This window comes from Hippoglossus stenolepis, chromosome 23, assembly GCF_022539355.2.
Source record: "Hippoglossus stenolepis isolate QCI-W04-F060 chromosome 23, HSTE1.2, whole genome shotgun sequence".
Classification (NCBI taxonomy): Eukaryota; Metazoa; Chordata; class Actinopteri; order Pleuronectiformes; family Pleuronectidae; genus Hippoglossus; species Hippoglossus stenolepis.
In genome coordinates, this window is record NC_061505.1 from 10,470,580 (window position 1) to 10,495,312 (window position 24,733).

Here is a 24,733-nt window from a genome sequence, read left to right on the forward strand (position 1 = left end):
GAGAGGGATGGAGTGACGAATGGAGAGGAGGACAGAGGAGGAGGATGAGGAGGAGGAGGAGGAGAAGGGAGGACTGAGGGAGGAAGAGGAAGAGAGGTGATGAGGGGAGGAGGAAGGAGGGAGGAGGGTAGCAGTTGTTCATTAGTGAGGAAGTGTGAGGGACTGGAGGACTGAGCAGGAGGAGAGACAGTGGAATGGTGAGTTTCATGGACACTGACTAATGAGAGGAGAGGGGAGGAGAGGGGAGGGTAGGAGGCAAGGGAGGGAGGGAGGAGGTGGCAGGGATGAAAATGAGACTGGAGGGGGGAGGAAGAGGAAGAGGTAGGAGGGAGGAAGAGTGGAGGTGAACGGAGCGAAACTGCTTTACTGTGTCACCGTAGGGGGAGAGAATGGGGGAGGGGTAGGGAAGAATTTGCACGTACGCACACGCACACACACACTGTTGAAATCGAAGGCACTGTGTGAGAGAGAGAGACAGGAAGGAGGAAGAGGAGGAGTGAGGAAGGAGATGAAGGAGGAAGAGGAGGAATGAGGAAGGAGATGAAGGAGGAAGGAGGAGGAAGGGAGAACACGAGAGAGGAGTCATCACTGGGAAAGAGGAAGTGAGGAGGGGGGTGTAGAAGAGCAGGGGACAGAGGGGTGAGAGATATCAAGGAGTGGAGAGGAAAGAAGAGGAGGCACAGCAAATGGATAGAGAGAAAGAGGAGAAAAGAGAGGAGGTAAAAGAATGAAACAAATCAGAGACAGAGAAGAGAGAGGGAAGAAATGGGGGAGGAGGAGAATTGTGGGAGATATTCAGGAGGTGGAAAGGAGGAAGAGGAGGGAGAAAGTACTGGTGGAGGGAAAGATGGATGAGCAGGAGGCGAATGGAGGAGGTGCAAAAAGAAGTGTGGAGAGGAGAAAAAAAGGTGGATGACAAATAGGAGCGATCACAGAGGAGATGGAGATGAGGTGGGGAAAAGGGGAGAAGTGGGATGACAAAGAGGAGGTGGAGGGAGAGAGGAGGTGGTGATGAGAAAGTAGTGAGAGAGAGAGAGAGAGAGAGAGAGAGAGAGAGAGAGAGAGAGAGCATGTAATAGGCTGTTACATGTCAGCAGCAGGCACTTGTGAACCATGATAGTGTGTGTGTTCCTGTACTTATATATGTGTGAGAACATTTTTAAGCATAGACCCTACAGAGTGAGGACATTTTTGAAAGTGAAGACATTTCCACTGGTCCTCACTTTTTCAAAGGGTTGTTTGAGGGTTAAGGCTTGGTTTTAGGGTTTGGGTTAGAATTAGGTTTAGGGATTTAGTTTGGATGGTTAAGGTTAGAGTAAGGGGCTATAGGGAATGTATTATGTCAACGAGATACAAACATGTGTGTGTGTGTGTGTGTGTGTGAGAGAGGCGTCGTATTGTGCTTATTGCCAGCATCAGGTGAGAAATCCTGCTTCGACTGAAACACTCCCCATTCTGCACACACACACACACACACTATTCCACCTGTGCTCGTACACATATACATTGCTGCACACATAAGCACACACACACACAGAGGGCGAGAGAGAGAGAGAGAGAGAGAGAGAGAGCAGAACTCCATGATTTTTGAATTGTTCCACATGTTAAATAAAACATAAATAAAAAAGTACATTGAGGCTGTTTTTCTGAGTCATCGTCAGGTCAGGGGGCGAAGTCACACGCCTGCTCTTGGGGACACGTGCACTATCATACGCGTGCACACATGTGCGCACGCACACACTCGGTTGAATCGCCCCCCTCCTCCACCGTGCATACATCAGTGCAAGTCTGGACAGCCTGTCTCAGCACAGAGATGCACAGCTGACGAATCCCTCCGCCGACACACTGGCAAGTAGTCCCTAATTTATGGGATTTTGATAGATGGCAGATTAAGAGACTATAACTGATAAATAACTGTTTATATTGCAGATAAATATAAATATTTACACTAGATCAACTCTGATTAATAATCAAAAGGCAAACCAGCCGGAAAGAAATTTAAAGTCAGATTTGTTTTAAACTAGGCTTTAATTAAGATGAGCTGGTAAAATGCCCTCTAACGCGTTAGATAAGATGCTCAGCGATCAAACTAGAAAACAGGAGTGGACTACAGTTAATAGTTTTGCGGGACTATTTCTCGTCAATCCAAACGGCTGGTTGGTTGGGAGAGGCGAACGCATCCGGGCGGACGTCCACCTCACTTTTCTCCGGGTGTTGTCCGCCTCCCCCGGCACTCACACTCACACACACACACACACACACACACACTCACTCGCGGCTGCTTCCATGTCTCCGCGCTCGCTCACTTCATTGTACTGACCGTGTGCATCAATTAAGCAGGAATTAAGCCGTTTCGGGGCTCCGCGGGTCGCTCGCAGCACTTCCAGGGGCCACTGCTCGCCGCGGACGGAGCCGCAGAGAAGTTTTGAGTGCGGGGGAAAGCGGAGGGAAGCGGAACGCAGGTACGGTGCCACTGTTATCTCCCCACTTCCAACTATTAACGTTACTCATGTAGCCCCGCAAGCTAGCCTGCTAACGCTAGCATCCCAACTAGGTTTGACTTCAGCCTGCACTTTGGTGAGAGGGAGGAGGAGGAGGAGGAGCGGGCGGGGAAGAAGAAGAAGAAGAAATTTCGCCTGTTTTTATTTCTTCTTTTATTATTGTTCAACCGCCAGAAATGACTCCATGGAGCAGTTAGCACCTAAATGTCCCGGAACGCACCGACAAGTATAGTTAGAATAACCCGGAGAGCGAGTTTTTCCTCCACACCAGCAGCAGCAGACAGTAGCGTCAGTAGCGTCAGTAGTAGTAGTAACAGCAACGTAAGCGTGGGGGAAAACAAAAGGACTTCAAAGTGTGACACAGATAACTGCTCAGCAAAGCTTCGAGAATATCGATTTAGTCAGAAAACGTGGGCTCAGATGAAACCCCGGCTCTGAATCCATCGCCTCAAATGTTTAATATTGAACGATCGTTTTTAATATACAGCCATTGTTATATAAAAGGATGCTTAGAGAGTAGTAATATTATAGTAATATTACAATTTTCCATGTGCCAAGTAAAAATGCTACCACAAGTCACTCTAAACTTAATCCTGAGACCCACGAGTATATTATTAGTCCCTTTAAGGTTATTTTATAGATAATATTTAAAGGTATGAGTTAAAAATTATGCATCAAATAGGAAAGGTGCATTAGATTACCAATTTACACATGTAAAATGTATTAAAAATTATGAATATATGACATTAAACTCATTAGACTGTGTTTGCAGTATTGATTATTTTTGTGTATCATACCATAGATATGTATATATTGTGACAAGTGACAAAAAGTAATCCATATGCTATATATGCCATATGCTATTGTGAAAAATCGATTACAAAACACAAGTGGTTGGTTGAGCAACACTTATACTTATACAACAAATAGCTCCTGCTTCTCCAGATTAGCTCTCGTGTATTTTATAGTATTAGTCCGTATAGCTCATAAAAGTTGATTGTTGTGGCGGAGATCGAGGCTACCGTCCGCCGCAGTGTTCGAGGCTCCCTATACGAAAACTCTTCCTGAGAAAGTTACTTCAGCTTCTGACTCATTTGTAGCTGATACACCAGACTTCAACACGCATCGACGTTCTGTAGATTTAAACGAGGTGAGATGCGTTCGTGAAGTTGTGGTTATTTCACCCCAAGTGAAGTTAGAGGAGGGCAGCTGTCGTAGTTGCGGGGGCCACCGGGAGCAGCGATCAGACAAAGACCCCCAGAGAGGCTCAGACACTTGTATTGTCTACTCGGAGTTTGGTAGATGTGGTTTAATCTCTCCGGGCTGTAAACGATTTGGCCCCCGTTCCCCCATCCAGCAGCGATCGCGTTTTTAATATGTCGGATTGAAACCGTCGGTCCCCGCTTTGTTTCGATCCGGGCGCATTTCAAGTTAGCAAACTGCAGATGAGGTTGCTGATGTGCCGACGAGGGACAAGAGCAGTTTTTAGGAAACTGAATTTGGTGATTATTACAACCCGATCTGCCTCATATCCGGTCGATATCTTGTATTTGTGGTCACCTGTGTACGCGGAAGGAGTTCGAGTGTGTTCCTACTTTCCACCGTGCGGAGCTGTGTCCTCAACTGACCGTCTAGTCTTTTGTGTAACGGTGGCACTGACTGGTCCGGAGATAAAGAGAGAGAGAGAGAGGAAGAAACGAGGCTGGGCCACAATAACATACAAGTGACTGTGGGTGATAGCAGAGCCCCCTTCATGCTTGATGTCTCTCGTGTTGTCCATGACACGTTGTTCCCATGTCCTTAGTCAGACGCTGCCACTTGTCACTAGTTTGGAGCATTAGTTGGCTTTTGTGTGTGGATGTGTGTTTCCAAGCCTTTCCCTGGCCCCATGTTCCTGAAATGGAGATAATTGCCATGTATGTATATGATGGTTTGTGTTGCAGGCTGTGCTTTGACTGTGGCGTGAGTTTTGTGATACATACATGTGTTCATGTTGGGGCACTGGAAAAGATCCCAGTCTAAAAATAAGACATCACATTTAGACATGTTAATAGTGTTACTTAATATGCATGGGCCTGTTCAGTATAGGTCATGTCAGGACAAGGCAGCAACACTCTGTCTTTTTTTTATGACCATTTTCTTTTTAGATTGATCTGATATTTTTTCCCTCCAGTATCAGTTTGTCTAAATGTCCGGCAATAGCAAAAATGCCCTTTGTCCCTTCCCGATACCGATTACGATACCTGGACCGTATCAGCTTATAGGGAACACCGATCCAGTACCGGTTTATTTAAAAAATAACTTGTAGAATGTATTTTAACAGCTGTATGCTTCTGACCCCGTATGGAACTGATGATTGCTATTATTGTTTTTTGTAGTACTTCTTTTAGTATCTATTTTGATAGTCATTGCTCAAGATTTACACAACAATTATTTCCTGTAAATCGCTCGAAACTGAAGTCTTGCATCTGGTTCTTGCATTGTGGGACTTTCCAGCTTGTAATATTATCAAATTGCTGGGATTTTAGCTAACTCTGGCTAACCATGGCCATGTCATAGCATCTTTATCACCATACTGGCCAACTCAACTGGTGCAGGTGCAAGGTCAATGTGAATTTAGATTTGAGAGACACCAGGTTATAAGGTGAGGCTGAGAGCTAGCAGGTGATAATGAGGGTCTGATTTGAGCTTAGTGTGTGAATGAGTTCATTAGTGTACTGGATGTGTTTGGAAAATAAACTTAGAATAAACAAGGGAATAATGGGAAAACTTCCAAGGTATCAGCATAAGATGTTGTTCTACTTAAAAAAAAAGAAGTGAATTAGGTATTTTTTTAAATAAGATTTTAAATGAAAACACATCGCAGCCAACTTGTGTGTTTTTTTTGTACAGCTATGCCCTCAGTGATGGAGCGCTCGGGGTCCGGGGTCCTGTCCAGGAGCAGAGCCAAGACTGTAACCAACGGCAACAGCCTACCACACTCTGAGGAAGAGAGCAGCGATGAAGAGCATGCTCATGGTAGGCACACACGTTAAAATGAAATATTTTACTGACATCTGAGTTCCTTAAGTTAAGAATTGTTTCAACATGTAGCTACTTCATATCTGTGCATGTGACTCTAACCTGAAGCATGAACCCAGTGTTCTTATATGCAGACATTACCGTTGCACAGATACACGATGGCAGCTGTTCGGTTGCATGTGTTGCATTGCTGCAGTGCTTCATAAGGCCCTGCACACTGCTTTCTCTCCTCTGTGGTACCCTCCTGCTCTCCTCCACCCCCTTCCCACACTCCTCCATCCTTGTCATCCTCTGCCCACATGCATCTTTCCTTCCTCCGTTCACTCCTTCACCCACTGACTCTCTGATGATCTTTCATTGTGTAACCATTCTCTCACCGTGCACACGGACAAGGGACACATTTTTAGACCAAGCACAGCAGTACAAGTGGAATAGTTAGGGATGGCTCTAAAGACACTTGACTATCAAGATTATTGCAACCACTACATTCATCCTCCTCCTCCTCCTCTCTTCTTCAGTCTTAACATCATCTCCTCCTCTTCCTAATCAATGTGTCTCATTTCTTTCTCAATATTTCTTTCTCAGGCAGCGTCTCCTATTCGGCCTCCTCCTTCCTTCCATCAATTCTTCTTTCTTCTTTTCTGTTCCCCTTCCTGCCTCTCCCCACCCATTTCTTACCATCTACTCCAGTTTCTATCATCTCCTTCTCCTCCCTTCCTGTCCACTGTCCCTGTGGAAACAGTAATCTGTCTCTTCCTCCTCTCGCTCTGCTTCCCTGCTCTTCTCTTCATTCCTTGGCTTCCAGCCTCTCTCTCCCCATCTCTTCTACAGCATTTTTTGCTCGCTTCACAGCAGCACTGATTACTTAATGTCTGCCATCACATTGTCACTCTCTCCTTTTTATATCCCCTTCAACTGTTTGGATTTCTATAGATGCCATATGGATTAAGATGTTATCATGATGAAAATGCCACAGGTCGAGATAAAATGGAGTGAAAATTTTGTATCATGATTACAGTGACCTAAATGATCATGGTTATCTGTATTATTGAGGTCAAATGTGCTGCAATTACTTAGTTTACTTTAAACTTTAAAAGTACTGATACACAAACTGAAATAACTTCAGAGTTTTGTATTTGAATAATATATTTATGTCAATAACATTTTAATTATTTATCAACGTGTTCCATCGAGTGCAGACATTGATCCCAATTGTCAGGGTCAGGTCAAAATATCAACATTTGTTAAATGCATTTAATTTGGTGACAGTGGATGCTGACATTCGCTAGCTATGTCCAGAGCGCTAGCAGCTCTCCTGGTGTTGCAGCCCGGCTCCATCCGCCTTGTTTTTAAAACACAAAACAAATGAACATAGCTTGCTGGGACTGCGTCTTGGAGACTTGCTAACTTTGGGTCGATGCTGTATCAACCAAATCACCACGTTAATTACGGTGATTAAAGACTAAATGGTGCAACTAACGATCAGGAATTTTAACACAGTATACTGTGAAACCAGCAACCGTTTGATACTTATCATGATAAATGACAGCAACTAACTACATGCTGCGACACGTGACTGTGATGTAATTTAAATTGTTGATTTAAAAGAAGTCTCTATTTGTGGAGGTTATCAGTCACATGTTTTCCTGCTTTGACCTGGAAATGTTTGCAAGGGGTGAACTGCCTAACAAGAGGAGCATTGTTTGCACTGTTTTTTAAATGAATTACATATCCTCAGGGTTTCCCTACAAGGTTTATAGCACCTTACTTGAAGTAAATAATGCCTCTGTTAAAATATTACAGCATTTTTATGAAACAAGTAATCAAGCAGCACTACTTTACACAGCAAAGGCCACATATTTTTACGGTCATCTAATAAGTATGTACATAAAAAACAACACGAGTTGCGTCAGGATCTGCCTGATTCCTCTCAATAAAAAATCACTTTAGTTGGCAGCAATTCCCAACTCTGCTTACCCTGATCCCATAAAATAAAAGGCATAAAAGTCATCAAAGGCTTTTTGGCTATATTGTTGTAATTCACCAGTTTCTCTCACCAGACATTAAAGGTTTCCTTGTGAACCTCTGGTGCTTCATTTGCTAAAATGGAACTTTATTCCATCTATTTGATTATTTTTTTGAGAAACCTTGTACCCATCCCATTTAAAAGCAGTGTAATTCAACTGTACACGTATCAAGCTGATGCAGTATTTTGTCAATGAGGAAAGGTAACCTTGGTGTAACTCCAGTTCTGAGTTCGTATGCAGTCCTCTAACGAACTTTGATTATCCCGAGGCAGAGCCTTGATAGAGCAAACCCGTTAGAAGGCTTAGCACATAATACAATAGAAGATGTTTATCATCCTCTGTGTTTGCTGTGTCTTGTGTCACCCTGTCGGTGACTCCTTCTGTCTCCTCTGTTATCGTCTTTTAATCCTGTCGATCCAGCTCTACTACTTCTAGGGAAATGTCTGCCTTGTTACTGGAATCCTTGTCCCCCAATCCTCTTCTCCATCTTTCTCTGTCTCTCTCTAAAATACTGTCTCTCTCCACAGACAGTATGATCAGAGTGGGAGGAGACTACCAGGCTCAGATCCCAGAGTTCAAACCAGGTGAGCTGGCACAGAGCAAAGGTTTGGAGAAAGGGAGGTGACACATGGAGATATAAAGAGGCAGATGAATAGAGAGAGGCAGGAAATTGAGGTTTTTAAGGGGCATAGAGGTGAGCAGAGGACATTGAAATGGAGGAGAGAGGAGAATGCAGATGATGAGACAGATCAAGGTCAAATGACCAGAGTTAATGTGGGAATTCAGGAAAATGGAGAGATGGAAAGATAACTTTTGGAAAATGTCTAAAGTAAGGTGCTTCTTTTCCAAAAAATAGTCAGTTTTTCAGATGAAACTGAAATCTTAAAAGCTATAAAATGTGTCTTTGCTGAGTAAATAAAAGGGTTTGTTCTGCAGTAAAAACTGAAATGGACCTCAGATATTTTCTTCTGTCGCTACTGTACAATGAATGTTTTTTCTGTTCTTTTCATTAAGTATTACCCCCCTCCATTTAGTTCAAATGAAGATGGAGCTGAAGAAGTAGTCTTAACCTAAAAGAAGAAAGCTGATGAAAGTTAAAGTAAATATAATGTCTGAGGGGAGAGAGAGAGATCTATGGATTTAAAAGATATTAAAAGGTGTAGGAGAAGTGTAACCTCCATGTGTGGATGTAATGTCTGAAAATGTGTTGTTTTGTTTTCATCACTAGACAGTCCAACCCGCTACAATGAGAAGGACCAGAGGAGCATGTTGGTGTGGTGTCCCAACAGTCTGCTCTCCGATGCCATGTGTAAGCTACGCGCATGCACACACGCACACACACACGCACCAAACGTACCTTACATTCACTACAACTTGACCTTCAGTTAGGTAGCTAGTCCTGACTAGAGAATAGTAATTAAAACTTTCAATCCATCTGTCTCTCAATGTGCTTTAGCTTGGTCTCTTCACCTCCATCTTTCTTCTCTTCCTCATTTGTATTCATTCCCTCAATCCTTTTTGTTTGCTTTATATTCATTATTTACTCCTTTGCTCCTTTCTTTATCTTCCTGTTTTTTTTAACCATCCCTAGCTGGTTTTCCTTTCCAACTCTCCACAGCATACTTTTGTGCTTTTTGCCTTTCTCCTCTTTTTTCCTGCTCTCTATCTATTCATTCATCTTTCTCACCTCCTTTTAAACCAATTTTCTCTTTATTCTAGTGGATGAGTACATCCTGATGGCTAAAGAAAAACATGGATACAACATGGAGCAGGTAAGATTAGTCTTTCCTATTTTCCCTAAAAACATTTGTGTTTCCTCTACATTTTACAACTTAAATTATATTCCTGTTGCCTCTGTATCTTGTCCCTCTACTAAAACTAACCTCTCCCCAAATCTTTTGGCTTTCCCTCTGCGTTCCACCAGGCCCTGGGCATGTTGCTGTGGCACAAACACGACGTGGAGCGCTCACTGGCCGACCTCGCCAACTTCACCCCCTTCCCGGACGAGTGGACATTGGAGGATAAAGTGCTGTTCGAACAGGCCTTCAGCTTCCACGGCAAGAGCTTCCACCGCATCCAGCAGATGGTGAGAGACTGGGAGAATAACACACCCCGGCAGTATATCTAGTACTGTAATTTTCATCAATTCATCAACGGGCTGTGTTTGTGTGTAGCTGCCAGACAAGCTGATCTCCAGCTTGGTAAAGTACTACTACAGCTGGAAGAAGACCAGGACCAGGACCTCAGTGATGGACCGACAGGCCAGGAGGCTGGTCAGCAAGAGAGAGAAAGAAGACAGGTATGAGAATCCATGAAAGTTTAATGATCCCCCTGGAGGAAACTGAGTGTGTTGGCTGAGGAGAGAGAGAAGAAGGAAATGATGAATAGGGAAGAATGAATATATATTAGAGGAAGAAAACAAAGTTCTCTCAGACACAAGTTACCTGAGAGCTAACATTTCCAAAACTGCTTTGTTGAATGACACTTGATAAGCATGTTAACCTGAGGAAACAAGAGAATAATTTATATAGATGAGATCCTTGGATATTATTTTCAGTTTTGGTTTAATTTCTCTGTTTACTTTTTGTGTTGCAGTAATGATGAGTTGGAGGAAGGAGACCCCGGCAGTGACAGTGACTTTGAGATTAACAACAAGAAAGAGGTAAAGGAAAAATATCAAGTCATGACTTTCACGAGTCACCCTTTTTTTTTGTTGGTTTTTATTTTGTGATTTCTTTGTCCACAAAGGCAGTGAAACAGACCCCCAGCGCTAGCTCTGAGAAGCCCACCCCCAGTCGCTCTGGGCCGATAAAGAAGGAGAATATCGGGGCCCAGTATCGCCACCACCCACTCCGAGCCCGCCGCAGGCCACCGAAAGGCATGTACCTGGAGCAGGGAGACATCATGTCCCTTTCAGCCTCTCAAGATGCCGGGGTGCTGTCTGTACGACAGCTGGACACGACGCTGGTGTCACTGAAGAGACAAGTATGTATAGCTGCTTTCAGACATGCACTGAACTCCAGATAATCCCCTGAAATCATCTGGAGGGGCTGTATGTGATCAGGCAAATGTCCAAGTGAATTGCTACGGACATTCTCCAGAGTTTTTCCTGCCAGCCCCAACTAAAATGTCACGATATTGTACGAATTAGCTCTTGTGAGAATACAGCAGGAGATCTTTTGCAGGATTCACCACGAGTGAACAGTTGCTAACGTTTCCAACACGTTATAGATAAAAAAAAAAATACAAGAATACAAATACATCAGAATGAAAGAGGCGCCATACATGTAGAAGAAACAGACAAAGATATGAACCTAGAAAGAATGATATTTGAGAGCTTTTGGTGATAAGGGTCGACGCTTGTGTTGATGTGCTGTTAACAAACCTAATTAATCAGCACACAAAATTAATTTGATGTCGGTGAAGGGTTGTTTAGTTACAATAATTAAACAAAAAAATAGCTCAACAACCAGATCAGGGTTGAAAAAGCTGGTGGAAACATAACCAAAAAAAGTATATTCTATCACTATTGACATTTTAAAATCACAGCTACTTGCTTTGTTTGAGCAGCGAAAGTTGTGAGTTACTGCATGTTAAAAGTAAAAGAAGTTTCTTTGTATCTACTCAGAGCTACAGATTTTTGTTTCATGGCATCCGTGCTCCCAATTATCTTACATTGTATTCTCTCATTTCCCCCCCCCTCTCTTTCAGGTTCAGTCCATTAAACAGAACAACAGTAGCTTGAAGCAGAGTCTTAATGCAGGTGTTGATGTGTTCCGAGCGGCTGAGGTAAATCTTTTTCTCCACTCCTGCCTCTCTTCATTTTCTTCCCTTTACATCCCTCATCTATCTCTGCTTTGATTTTTGTTTCCTGACTCTAATGACTTTACTCAGCTCGTCCCTCTCCTCCTCATTTATTCATTCTGCCCTTCCCCAATTCCCTCCAGATATAATTTCACCCCTTGCGGGACTGAGATTAGTCTTAATCTGCTCTTTGCTCTCATGCTGTCATTTTCACCTCTTTCTCCTCATCGTTCTTACCACCTACTGTACCCCTGTCATGCTCTAATCTCTCTCCTCTCTCCCTTTCTCAGCCTACCCCGAAGATGAACTCTCGTTGGACCACAGAGGAGCAGCTCCTGGCTGTGCAGGGTGAGTAAAGGCTGCAGCATCATCATCCTCGTCCTCCTGTAGAGTCACCTCAAAGAGCCTAGACTGCATGTGTTGGTACTGTATGACCAAACAGTACGTCTCCTTATGACTCTGCTGCAGTCTTGGTTTATTTAAATGGTTCATTTGTGTCACTCAAATGATCCTTGTGAACATACGTACTTCACACTGTCCACTTGTGATCGGATCTCTCAGGATGGATGTCAATACCAGGTCTCACAAGGGCCTATGTAGTTTTATTAACACGTTTTTGGCCAGAACAAAAAAATGTATTAGTTAATTATGACAAATCTTTGAGAGAACAAGGTAAAATGATGAAGTGACGACATTTCATCACATCAGGCTGCGATTCTGTTTAATGTATGTCTCCTTAATGCTACACTCATGATGAAGTGATGCAGCTGAAATACACATGAGCTCCTGGGATACAGGTTCCCTGTGTAATGAAACTAAATTAGAGCTTTGGGGAAATGTGAAGCTTCTTCTGTCGACAGCACTTTGTTGATTAGAGACACAGAGTTGATCTACAGAGGGGAGTCCAGTGAGGGAAACTCAGAGGTATTAAGAGGAGGAATCATGGCTAATGAGTGTGGGTGCTGTTTGTTGCTATGGACACAGTTCTGCTTGTCACGGCACCCAATGACAAAATGAATAAGATAAGTTCTGAATGGCCGATGTAGGATCAGCTGCATTTACTGGAAATTATTACCTGATGTGCAAACACATTAAATGAAATTATATTATTTTACCTGACATCCCTGATCAGAACAAGGATCTTTATTCAGAAGACTGAAGGACAAACAATGACATAAGTATAAATAAATATATAAATAAATGATTAAATACATAAATAAATGGAAACAAGAATTACTATTTACAGTGAAAAAGGCTATTCCTGTATTTCTACATTTATTTCTGTATTCCAATATTTATTTATTTATTTATACTGATGTCCTTTACAGAAGGCAACATGGCAGGTAAATTTAAATTATAAGATACACAGATGCAAAAACTGCTGATATTCCTTGAGAGAACACGTTGGTAAGATGTAACGGAGGATGAAATCTATCTTGCTCCTGGGGTCAGCAGTTTGCAGGAGGGCTGCGTCTTTTCTAAATGAAAACTTGCAGTTTGGGCAGCGTTTAAATAATTCATAAGAGTAAACAGTAACTCACTCCGAAAACATGAAGGTCAAATTTCCCCATTATTACCAACAGACAATTAAGATCGGACCAGTGTGAGAAGCACTGGGTTAACGTAGGAGTTACAGGAGATTCCTGCCTGTAGTGCTAATTCACAAGTCAGGCAAAACTCAAGGTTAATACAGTGTTTGGAAGAGAAATCTCCCCACTTTCCCTTTGCAGCTGCTGTCAATGCACCTTGGAGCATTGGATCCACAGCTACTGCAGCTGTGCAGCATTAACAGCAGGAGAGAGAGTGAAAGATCTGAATGTGTGTAACGACGTGAGGGCGAAGCAGGTCAGGCCTGTAAAAGAGCAGGTGCACTCAGTCAGCCGACCTCAGCTGAAGGTCAACAGAAAACACACGCATCAACAAGCCAGCTCACTCTACATCCACTCGTCCCTGCGTTTCCTCTCACACACACACACACACACACACACACACACACACACACACACACACTGCAGCCGTTTCTGCAGCATTTTAAGGCCAATGAAGTGCCTGTAAGTGACGCATAGAGACGACATGAACCTGATGGGTTTTTTCTCTCTCCGTTTCCAGCTATCCGTCGTTATGGTAAAGACTTTGCAGCCATTGCAGAGGTGATAGGAACCAAGACGCCAGCTCAGGTGAGCATCCTCTTCCACTTCTCATCTCTTGTTCTGACCTCAGTCTAACTTTGCGCTCTCAGCGAGCTGCCTATCAGCTTTTCATCTCTTCTGCAATTACCCCCTCATCCCTGCGTCTAGATTAGCATGTGTCTTTTATGGGATGAGTATAATCTCCGTTATCCCTCCTCTAATTTGTCCATTGTCGGCCTCTGTGTCCTTGAACATGGCACAACTTTCTGTCGTACGCCATTTCTTCTCAAACACGTCTTTCTCATTGGGTTCAGGTGAGTTCGTTCTTCGTGAGCTACCGGCGCAGGTTCAACCTGGACGAGGTGCTGAGGGAGTGGGCAGCCGAGCAGGTGGCCACTAGCCGCGACCAGAGGGACCCCAGGAGGAGCGGTGAGGAGATCACGGCAGCTACAGACGGAGGTGCAGAGGAGGACGAGGTGAGGCCTGTCAGAAGTCACACGTGATGTTAGACATGATGTTCTCTTGCCTTGTTTTCGCAAAACTTCTCTCCAACTGTCCCCCTTATCTCACTTCATCTTGTCTTTGCTAATTGTCCTCCACCTCCGTCTCCTCCCTCCCCTCAGGTCAAAATGGAGGACTTTCCCTCAGATGCTGCCGACAGCGCCTCTCCCCCTTCCTCCACCCAGACTCCGTCATCTTTCTCCCAGCCTCCACCGCTGCTGCGTCCCGCGCCTCCATCGGCTCCCCCAAGCCTCCTCCGTCAGCCGCCTCCTCTTCAGACTCGCCCACTGCAGAACCGAGCGCCTCACAACCACCCGCCACCTCCACTCATCCGTCCCGCGGTGACCTCCTCCTCCTCAGGGAGCTCCAGCCTCAGGGCTTCTCCACCCAGCTCCTCCTCCTCCAGCACTGCAGCGGGGCAGCTGCCTCCGTCACTGGTCGGGCTCAAAGTGGAGCAGTCCAACTCGCACTGATGACACACACACGCAGACACACACACACACACACAGTAGGAGTAGAAGCACACAGACACACACACACAAGCATGCAGACAAACCCATTTCTCTCTCTTTTCTCAAAGAAAATTCCTTCTACTTGTAACTGCAACGTTCCCAGCCGTTGTCTCTGGGAACATGACACGTCACATGTTCAATCAAACATTCTCGGGTCCCTAAGGTGACGTCTCAGTTCTTAAAAAAACGTGGCAGGAAGAGAGTGAGGGGCCCAGCAACAAAGTCCACTGCATTGGTGATCTGAGGCCCCTTCACTGTACTGACACACACCTACCTCCAGACCATTGTTCTCTAGTGTAACACACACACACACGCATGCACACACACCTCCTTGAACAAAAACAAGACAAAGACACTGGATCATCAAGCTGTTGAAGCCATGACCACAGCGAGCAAACCCACCTGCCCATCTCCATGGCAACTGTTGAACATCTGGATTGCGGAGGAGTGTGGTTGAACATGCACACACATGCGTATATATAAATATATACACTGTAGGTTCCACTAGGCAGGTATCAAGTCATCCAAACAGCCTTCAGGAAAAACAAATGATAAATAAAAGAGGGAAAGAAAAAAAGAGGATGAAGAGTTTCTCACATCTGAGCCAAACCTTCTCCTGAGAGGTCGTGTAAATTAGAAACTCATTTTGATGGTGTGGATAGTTATGCCTTTTTTTCCTTTCGTGCTTTAAAACTCGGACCCTCACAGGAGCGAGGAGGTACGTCGTCAAAGAACCCGAGCGTCGTCCTGAGAGCTGCGAGTTTAGTCGCTTTTCGTCGTGGAAATTCTGAATCGGGCAAAAAAGACAAACCGAGATCTCTCCTCTCATAGCCATGTATTACTAGTATTAACTGGAGTGATGTTTTCCTGTTTCTTTGACTAGACTTGAGCTCTAGATAGGCAGTCAGTGACTGTAAGTAGTTTAGCTAGTGCATACTTTATTATTATGATGATAATTATTGACTGAGCACGAAGGAGAAGAAGAGTCTGGACTGTGTCGGTCATTTCAACCAGACGTGTTGCCACAGATCTTCTTCACCAGTCCAGTGTTGGAGGTTAACACTGGTCGCTGTGACGAGCAGCAGAATCAAACATGAGCTTCTGTGTAACACGCCTGCTCTCACTGACTCTTCATTCCTGGGATGTTATTCAAGAAGAAGGAAATGTTCTGCCAAAGTCCTGTTATTGCTTTAAAAGCACATCGTCCCTCAGTGTTTGCTCAAGTCTCCAGACACTTCAAGATGTCGTCTCGCTTCCTACACCTTAGACATGAGCGGGTGACGATATTGTAAATCAGTTTCCTGCGGAGAGTTGCCTCTATGTCTTCAGGATTGACGCTAACGCCAGCAGACGGCTAACTTAAAGGAAGTTGGTTGACAGCGAGACTGGTTCTAACTAGAGGTTAACATCTGTCTAACTGTAAATAAGGGCATGGTCACACACATGCAAATATATCAGCGGTAAACCTTCTCCCATTTACTTGTTATCTGTGGGAGCGAGGGGGTGAATATAACAACTCTGACCCCTGGTGTTTGTTTTACATTTACATGTGACTGGGCCCTGAAGCTCTGATTAACACATTTGTTTGTTTTGTAACAATAACCCTGACAAATTGACCTATACACTTCAACAGATTCATTAAATTAAGTACGACATGTTTCATATTGTGTTTTGTAGGAATCGATAGCAAGTGTTTGCTTCCCTCCAGTCTTACTGCTGCCTGCTGGTTGGAGCCTCAGCTGATGTACAGACATGAGTGTTAAGTTTTCTCTCTGCGAGTTGGCCATTAACGTCCATGTATTCCTGTAGGTTCAGGTTTAATCCAAAATATCACTGGCTGCTTGCGATGACTCAGTTGAGTGTTTTGTTGTCAAGGTAAATTCCAAAAGTTTTTTTTTCTTTTCAAAGATGCGCAGACGGCTCGGTCAAGTCGTCTGAGTGCAGTTGTTTAAGTCAACTTTCTCTCTGGTGCTTTTATTAAAGTCCTGACCTGTCTGGGCTCAGAGGGAGGAGGCCCCGGGGGGGGTCAAAGGGCACGTGGAAGGAGTTTATTGCGGTAACGTGAAAATCGTTTTGGACGACAAACTGTCCCGGAAACGCTGCGTTTGTCCCACAGTGCAGGATCTCTGGCATCTCTAGAAAACAAGTGAACGGCATTTCTCCTTCAGTTCTTTCTCCTGCTGAATCTCCCCTCATATTCCAGTTGCCTGTTGTATCACCGCCTTCTCAAGCAGATCTGTGTTCAGTGCTGGTGCTGCTGCTGCTTCCACAGTCTCACATCGCTGCAGCCTCTTTGTCAGCAGAGGCCTCCAGGGGGCAGCGAAGCAGCTCATCACCACACTTTGGCTTTAAAGCGTCTTTTCACTTTGCTCTGAGTCGTTCTTCTTCCCGTTGTTCCTTTGTTTGCAAAACTGCTTGTGTGTACTGTACGTGAGAAGCTGTTTACATTGTGGAAACTGAACTACTTGTGTTTGACAGATTTTTTTTTTTTATAGAATAAAGAAATGACCAAACAATACTTTGCTTTTTTCTCTTCATTGTTTAAAATGACTGACAAAGTGCCAGGGATGTCATCTTAGCCTAATTCACACCTACAGGCGTTCAGCGTGCTCCTGCAGCGAGAGAGCGACACATCATCTGTTCCCAAAAACCATCTGTCGGCTCCCAACAGGTTCGGCCACCTGCAGCTTCCACTTTCCCACATGGTCTGAACTGTCTCCTTTATCTTTTAGTAGAAACAACTGAAAAATCTGCACCAGGCAAAACAGGCAGCTGCTCTGAAACACCTCAGCTTCAATGGGGTTCAGGTTATTAACTGCACCATTTTGAGTGTTGAATATGTTCTGTGTTAAATTAAAGTTACCAAGTGGTCCACACCTAGATACGAGTTGTGATATTCTATCTTCAGTGTTAATAACTAACCATTCTCATTACTGATCAATCTGCAGATTAGTTTCTCGACTAATTAAATTCAAAGCAATATAATTCAAGTTCGTCCGAACACTGCATTAACCCCCGAAGAATATATCACACCTAGAAGAAACCTAAAGGCAGCAAATCTTCATATTGAATCCATAATCCAAGAATGACTGCTGCACATATTGTACACAACAAAGACCAATCGAGAACACAACTTGTATATTTCTGTTGCACATTAAAAAAGCAGCTATACATAGTACTTCTATTCTTGTTCGTACTATTACTTACACCTTTCCCCTTGTGCTGCTGTGAATTTCCTCGACAGAGGATCAATCATATTTGAAGAAACATTTTGTGGGACAGTGAAGTGTCCGCTGTTCTCCGGCATAATTAACGCTGACAGTCACATTTCCTACACCACCCAGGTACCTGTGACAGCTGGAAGTCGTGTCAGACGTGTCACAGTCTGAAATGTGGAAAGAAATGTTGCCTGAATAGATACCATTAGTAAAAGAATAAGTTACACACCTTCATTTCCAGACACTTCAACATCTGCACAGAAAACTGTCAAATTATTTATTTCTTCCTCACAACGCCCCCTTGTGTCAAAATGAGGCACAAGCTGATACAGAGGCCAAATATTTCAACCTTCATCTTTTTACTGAATCGAAGACAAACATCTTGGTTTGAGAGCTGGTTGAACATGACGCTGTGGTCGACATGGATCAACTCCAGATCCATTTAGCAGCTGTTCTGGAGCTTTCAGTCAGAACACATGATGCTCATCTGATCAAAAACATAAATGGGCTGCGTTTGTTTAAAGTCACGTTCTCACACACACATTTCTATAGGCTGTGCTTTTCTTTCCATCACACACTGCCGGCACATGGAGACAATTTCAGGTTCAATATCTTGCACAAGGACACTTTGAGATGCTGGGATCGAACCACCAGCAATCTGGTTAGTGGACGACCCGTTCTACCTCCTGTACAGAAGGCAAGATTACGCAAACAACACAGAAGGGATTTCTATGAAACTTGGAAGGATGCAGTAAGCGTCAGGAAAAAAAAGACATTGGGAGAAAGGCGGGTTTTTTTTCTAGATTTTTTTGTTGACTCAGAAAATAACAAACGGATATCAGTTTAAAAAGTCGGACATTTCGAGGACAGATCTCTGTGAGTGTGTCCAACTTTGACACAGTGGGGAGAGACGGTCACGTAGCTTCACATAACGAATTTCAGACCCCAAACTATTATTATATCATTGTTTTTATTACTATCATTGTAATTTTTCATCATTTTGTCTTTGCACAAAAAAAACAAACAAACAAATAATACATTTTTCAGGAGTTGATCACCCCTCCCAGCCCCCGAAAACCCACCACTACAGTTACAGTTTGCTCAAAAAACACATTTAAAATCAATGTAAATTACAGCAATGTAAAACGAAACAAAAAAAAAAAAGGTAAAATAAAATCAACCCTGAAAGAGATAATATAACAGCAACAGCCAGAATAATAATTAGAATCCAATACCCAGCACCTTAATACAATGATCAACTTTTTAAAAAGAAAAATTTGACGTATTAAAAACTGAAAGAAAAACAAAAAAATAAACGACAGTGTGTCATTGTGATAGAAAGAAAGAAAGAAAAGTGTTAAGTTAGGTGCGACCAGCTGACGGGACTCAGCCTTGTCCCCCTTCTCGAACCCCCGCTCACGTGTGTGTGTGTTTTGTTCTGCTTCGACAAACTATTGTGGAAGAAGTGACTTCTATTGGTTTGTGTGGGTTGTTGTTGAGCGAATGTGTGCTTCAATGTGAGAAACATCGTTCCTGCTTTACAGGATCGACAACGCTATAAAAAAAGATAACTGACAAAGTAAATAAAATTGTAAAAAATGGCCGAAATGAAGAAAAAAAAAAATGAGCGAGCAGTAGTCGTCACCACCTTCATCATCGTCGCCGCCGTTAAATACATCGATAACTCCTGCGCTTTGTGTTTATTCCCATACATTACGAGCTGTGTGTGTGTGTGTCTGTGTGTTAAAGGTGCATTACACCGAAAAGGCAGCAATGATATGATCTGACACAACCAGTCCACCCCCCCACCCTCCCCCCAAAGAAATCTTAATCTGTACAAACCCCAAAAATTTAAACGACACAAAAATATATTATCAAATTAAAAGTTGAAGAAAAAAAATAATTCACCATTTGTTGTAGTTTCTTTTAGTTTTTTTTTCTTCTTCTTTCTTTCCAGTGATAATTAAACTCACACACACACGCGTTCTGCTTTGTTACATACTCCGATGACGCCTTTTTGTTTGTGTGTTTGCTCTTTGGGAATATGTGTAGCTGAGGAGGGTGATGTCGGGGTGGGGAGGAAAACAAAAAGAAAAGGGGGGAGGGACAAGAAATGTGTTGGCTCAGGGTTGACATTCTGGATATGAAGGCGTGATGCCAACCAATGTGATACCAACATAGAAAAAAAAAAGAAAGAAGAATAACACAGTTTCATCATCATTCCAACGTTTATGTGCTGACGTATGCAACGAAAACAAAACCCCAACTTTTAATTCTTCAAAGAAAGGCAACGTAAAATCCATCAATGAACCCCCCAACGAAGTGTCCTTCCCTCCCCAGGTGCCGATACGCCCCCTTTTCCAGTGCACAACTCTTTTTAAAAAGCCATAAATTTAAAATAAAAAAAAGGTACGGGGCGTAAAAAGTCGCAGCCCCGCGCTATAGATGGTGACAAATAAGTCGAACTGGCCTCCTCGGACTCGATGGTGGCGGAGAAATAAACAAAGCAAATAAGGAAATGAGGAAGAGACAGGAAGTGATGAGGTGAAAAGATGGATGTGTTTGTGCCGAGTTCGGTTTTAGTCAGAGGGAGAGAGTGAAGGTGAAGAGGTGTGAGTGAGTGTGTGTGTGTGTGAAGGGAGAAGGTGGAGGGTGGAGAGCGTCCGTTAGCCGACAACAGCAGAGTTTGTCCATCCAATATCCAACTGTAGGTGTGTGTGTGTGTGTGTGTGTGTGTGTGTGTGCGCTTCAGCCCTGGCTCGATTGGAGTCTGTTCGGTTTTGGACGACATCACCACGAATTCAATCAGAAACTCCTTTTTGAGTTTTCCAGCATAATAAGGCTCCAAACGTCCCGTCGATCACTCCGAGATCCAGAGAGAGAGTAGATTTCCCTCAGCGTTCCTCCGCTCGTCTCCGTCTGTCCTCCAACCAACCCGTCCCCGCCCCCCCTCGCCCACCCAGCAGAACCGTGCAGAGAAACGGAATAAATAGCAGGAAGAAGTGACAGGAGCGGTCAAAGTGTGACTCCTTAAAAAAAACAGAGAGCAGATCGAACATGCAGAAGAAGAGTGGAACGTCTAAGTAGAACGTGACCAAAACTTAACAAAAAAAACAAAAGAAAAACAGCAGGGAGAGAGAAGACCTCGGTCTGTAAGTACTTCACGACTCAGAGGAAATCAGCTCAGAGTTCCTGATCGCAGGGCCTCGAGAACGCAAGGAACAAAACTTCTAGAAAAGAAATGTTTTTCTAGTCTCAGAGAACCAATAGCCCTACGTCAGACCTGTCTCCATGACAATCGTGTTGTTTTTAAAGTGATCCCACCCTTTAGCTTACGCCCTGACTTCCGCAGCGCTCCCTAACGCACCTACAGCACCACCTTCATCCTCGCCATCCCCCACCCTCCCACCTCCACCCTTTAATCTCCCCTCGCTGCTCCGCCGCGCTCACAGTTTGAGCTCGTTGGCGATCTTTGAGGCAATGTTCTTGAAGGCGATGGACGTGCCCGAGATCCGCTTGAAGCGCACGCCGTTGAGGGAGAGCCGCGGCAGCTTGCACACCTCCATCTCCCACTGGACGAAGTCGTCGCGTGCCGGGTTGCCCGAGACGCACAGCAGCATGTAGCGCTCGCGCAGCTCGTACTCGCAGCTGTTGGAGTCCAGCACCTTGCGGATCTCACGCATCATCTCCATGGGCTCCATGGATGACGTGGTTTTCATGGACCAGGTGAAGCGCAACGAGCGGGGCTTGGCCGGGTCCTTCTGGATGCCAATGGCCGGAGGGGTGCCGGTGCCACCTGCAGAGGAGGATGGGGGAAAGATGAGCAATCAAGAGGAAGAATGGACGGAGGGAAGGAGAGATAATTGCAGAGTAATTCACAAGTGGTGATTAAGGCCAGGAATAGAAGACAAGTTAAAGGAGAACACACGTGACAAGAGACAGGAGGGAAACACGATGGAAGAGAGACGAGGGGAAAGAGGAGGGGAAGAATTGAAGAAGATTACAAAGTGTGTGGGAAAAAACGGGAAGAATATAGAATAGAACATGGGAAAGTTCTCAGGTCGTGACAGAAACACTGAACGAAGCCATGACAGATGAAATGATTTAAACGACACTCAAGTCGTTCAGTATCACTCTCCTTCGTTTATTGTGTCAGACGGCGACGAAACTCTACGCACCGGTGTTACCAGATCCTGGCGAGGAGTTGTTCTCATCGTTGTTGGTAGAGGTGGAGAGAACGCCACCGGACGTCTTTTCCGACTTGTCCACCGTGCTGCTCAGCATGGACCTGGATGAAGGGATGGGCGGGTGGAGACAGAGGAAGGATGGGTCAAAAGGGAGATGAGAGAGGAGTGTGGGAAGAGAGAAAAGAGAGAAGAAGACATGAGCAAAGAGAGAAGAGGAGGAAAAGTGTGAGAATTATTGTTTTAAAAGGCAAGACAAAAAGAGGGGGGCGGAGAGGAAGGATTGAAAGATGATGAGGTGTAAATGAATGAAGACAAAAAGCAAAACAATTAAAGTACCCCTGTGTGTGTTTGTGTCTCTCAGACCACAAAGATGTGCGTGTGTTTACGTCTTGAGTGTGTGTGAGAGATATTTCATGTGTACTTGCACACAAACACACATTTGGGTACTTGGACTCTGATTTCCCCTCACACACACAAACAATCTCACCACCATGCAGGTCAACCTCCACACCAAGTTTCCGGGATGCTCCCATTCACTGCTAATCTCCCCTGATTGGTTAAGCAGTTACCACCATCACCAACTGATTATAGAGGACACCCCAGCTTGCCGCCCCCCCCACTCTCCCAGCCATTCACAACAAGCTCAAAAGATCATCTACTGATTGGCTCCAGTCTACTGATTGGCAGGCAGTGGTAGGGGAGCCTGGGGGGGGGGGTTTTGGTTTTTCGGGGCTGTTCTGTATCTCACCTGCTCCCCTCATCCCGACCCTCTCCCTCATACGGACTCCTCGAGAAAAATCAACACAAGTTTAGTCGTTTGTTTTTTTGAAGGCCCACAGGCCAACATCTGGTTGACAGAGTAAAATCAGCCGGCTGCACACGGCGCCCGCTGCTCGCCATGCCTGACTCCATGTTCCAAACCCCCCACTTAGAAAAACAACAACCTTGATGCCAAGTGTCCAATTCGATGCCAGCTATGTCACAGGCGGGAGAGTCACCTGAGGATGTCACAGCCCACAATGCATTGCTGTGGTCCTGATGCCATGTATAGGTATATATCAGAGATGAATGGCCGTCTACCTCATCCATGCAACAGTTACAGCTGCCAGTTATTGGTGTAAATGTTTATAGCAAATAATCTCCATTACTCTCAGAACTAGTTTATGTGGAGAACGTGTACAACCAGCTCCAGGACGGATCAGAAGAAGGTGATGGATGGAACTGAAACGAGTGTGAATGGACTCAATGGAGAAAAAAACAACCTAAACTGAAATGGAACCAGTTTGGTGCAGTTACAAATATAAGTTCTGAAAAGAATGAGAGGATTCTTTTTAGAGCAGAATTGAAGTGCTACAACAGAATGGAATGGCTTGGAATAGAATGGGATGAATTCTAACGAAAATGGGACATTGTCAACAAAATGTGAAATGGAACATTTTGAACTGGGATGGAATGGTTTGGAACAGAATGGTCGGCATGGTGAGGGCGGGTCCTGTGGCTAAAGCACTGTGTTAATAACTATATTAGTAACAGTGGACACACATACACACTGGCTGTTTATAACACACAAACACACACTCCCTGAAAACCTAACCAACATTATTTTAACAATACTTGAACTGCAGCCTGTAAAACGCACACGTAACACAGACACAAATATTCTCTCTCATCCCAGCAGACATGACACACAGACAAAGTGCAGGGAGACAAGCAGACAACAACAAAGACGCACAAAGACAACAGCAGGACACATGCAGACAGTGAATGGAAAGTGACAAACACACACACATGACAAATTTAAACAGGTCATGGTCCTAAATTCATTATGTTGAGGAAGAAATGTATCATTCCTGTTTTGCCCCATTAAAAACAAAACAAAACCAAAAACATTATGAAAATACCCCCTGCAACAGAAACATGGTTAAAAACAGCACATGGGAAATGACATGTGGAGAAGTGGAAACAAATGATGAAAATGCTTAGATAAATAAAACAAAAAAATAAAGGCAAATAATTTGTGCATTTGTGCATTTGTGAAGGGATGCAAAATGGCACTGAATTCCAAGGAAAAACGACTATTTGATCCACTGCGTTTAATAAAAATGTGTAACTAGAATCTCTTCTAATAATAACAGCTCAATAAAATGTTTGTCCCATATTTATAAATCAACTATCAATTAATTATTCCTACATACATACAAATACTGAAGGTAACAGAACACGGAATTCAAATAATATTACATCTTCCAACCACCAGGTGGAGCAATGGTCCAGATTAATAAGGAAATTGCTCCACCTGCTGGTAAAAAGAAGCTAGCACACTGTGTGTGTGTGTGTGTGTGTGTGTGTGTGTGTGTGTGTGTTTGTGACACAAGGTTAAGAAATGTGTGTTCAGCTTGTACATGGTGTAAAATGTGTCAACGAGTGGTTAACATTTGCATACAGTGCAAATATCTACATGGAAGTGACTGTGTGTGGGTTTATGCAAATGTAGGGTGTGTCAGTGCAAATATATGTGTGTGTGTGTGTGTTCACAGCGTTAAGATCTTTTCCAGCAAGAATAGGTCAAAGCCATCCAGTTCTGTTGCTGCTGCTGCTGCTGCTGCTGTTGTTAGAGAGCCAGTGCCACAGTGAGAAACAGAGCAACAAAAGAAAGAAACGGAAGAGAGAAAGAAACGAGTGCAGCCTTCAGAAAAAAAAAAAGAGAGTGTAGCCTGAAAAACACTGCAGCCCCGTCCCTCCTGGGTCCTCTCCTCCTCTCTACTTCCATCCATCCATAAATACCAACAACAGTCAGGGACGTATTATTATTTTGACACTACACGCTACCTTC

The 24,733-nt window shown here is 44.0% G+C and overlaps 2 protein-coding genes across 13 annotated transcripts in view; one reads left to right on the forward strand and one right to left on the reverse strand.

Moving 5' to 3' along the window:
* Positions 1-71: 71 nt before the first annotated feature.
* rcor2 (REST corepressor 2) lies at positions 72-17,013 on the forward strand. Of its 2 annotated transcripts, none has more exons than XM_035149175.2 (14): positions 72-197; positions 5,394-5,519; positions 8,077-8,133; positions 8,778-8,858; positions 9,269-9,321; positions 9,474-9,635; positions 9,724-9,848; positions 10,145-10,211; positions 10,298-10,534; positions 11,261-11,338; positions 11,644-11,701; positions 13,463-13,530; positions 13,797-13,958; positions 14,106-17,013. In XM_035149175.2, exons 2-14 carry the CDS (start codon positions 5,396-5,398, stop codon positions 14,454-14,456), a joined length of 1,623 nt encoding a protein of 540 aa, XP_035005066.1. In that variant the 5' UTR covers positions 72-197; positions 5,394-5,395; the 3' UTR covers positions 14,457-17,013. The 2 variants fall into 2 exon arrangements, with proteins under 2 accessions (XP_035005066.1, XP_035005064.1); XM_035149173.2 differs by lacking the exon at positions 72-197 and adding an exon at positions 2,198-2,462.
* Positions 17,014-18,664: 1,651 nt separating this feature from the next.
* mark2b (MAP/microtubule affinity-regulating kinase 2b) overlaps positions 18,665-24,733 on the reverse strand; it is a 47,639-nt gene continuing 41,570 nt past the window's right edge. For 6 of the 11 annotated variants that reach the window (XM_035149161.2, XM_035149171.2, XM_035149163.2 and 3 more), the window contains 3 exons: positions 22,649-22,684; positions 21,892-22,001; positions 18,665-21,509 (listed from right to left, as the gene is read on the reverse strand). In XM_035149161.2, coding sequence (XP_035005052.1) covers positions 21,160-21,509; positions 21,892-22,001; positions 22,649-22,684 — 496 coding nt within the window. In that variant the 3' untranslated portion in view covers positions 18,665-21,159. Of the gene's footprint in view, positions 21,510-21,891; positions 22,002-22,648; positions 22,688-24,222; positions 24,503-24,733 lie in introns of all 11 variants that reach the window. The other 5 variants (XM_047338874.1, XM_035149162.2, XM_035149164.2 and 2 more) reach the window with 3 other exon arrangements.

Coding starts and splice junctions, on each gene's coding strand:
- rcor2 (XM_035149175.2), top strand. CDS start 5,396: ATGCCCTCAGTGATGGAGCGCTCGGGGTCCGGGGTCCTGTCCAGGAGC. Junction 9,636..9,723: donor TCCACCGCATCCAGCAGATG/GTGAGAGACTGG, acceptor GTTTGTGTGTAG/CTGCCAGACAAGCTGATCTC. Junction 10,535..11,260: donor TGGTGTCACTGAAGAGACAA/GTATGTATAGCT, acceptor CCTCTCTTTCAG/GTTCAGTCCATTAAACAGAA.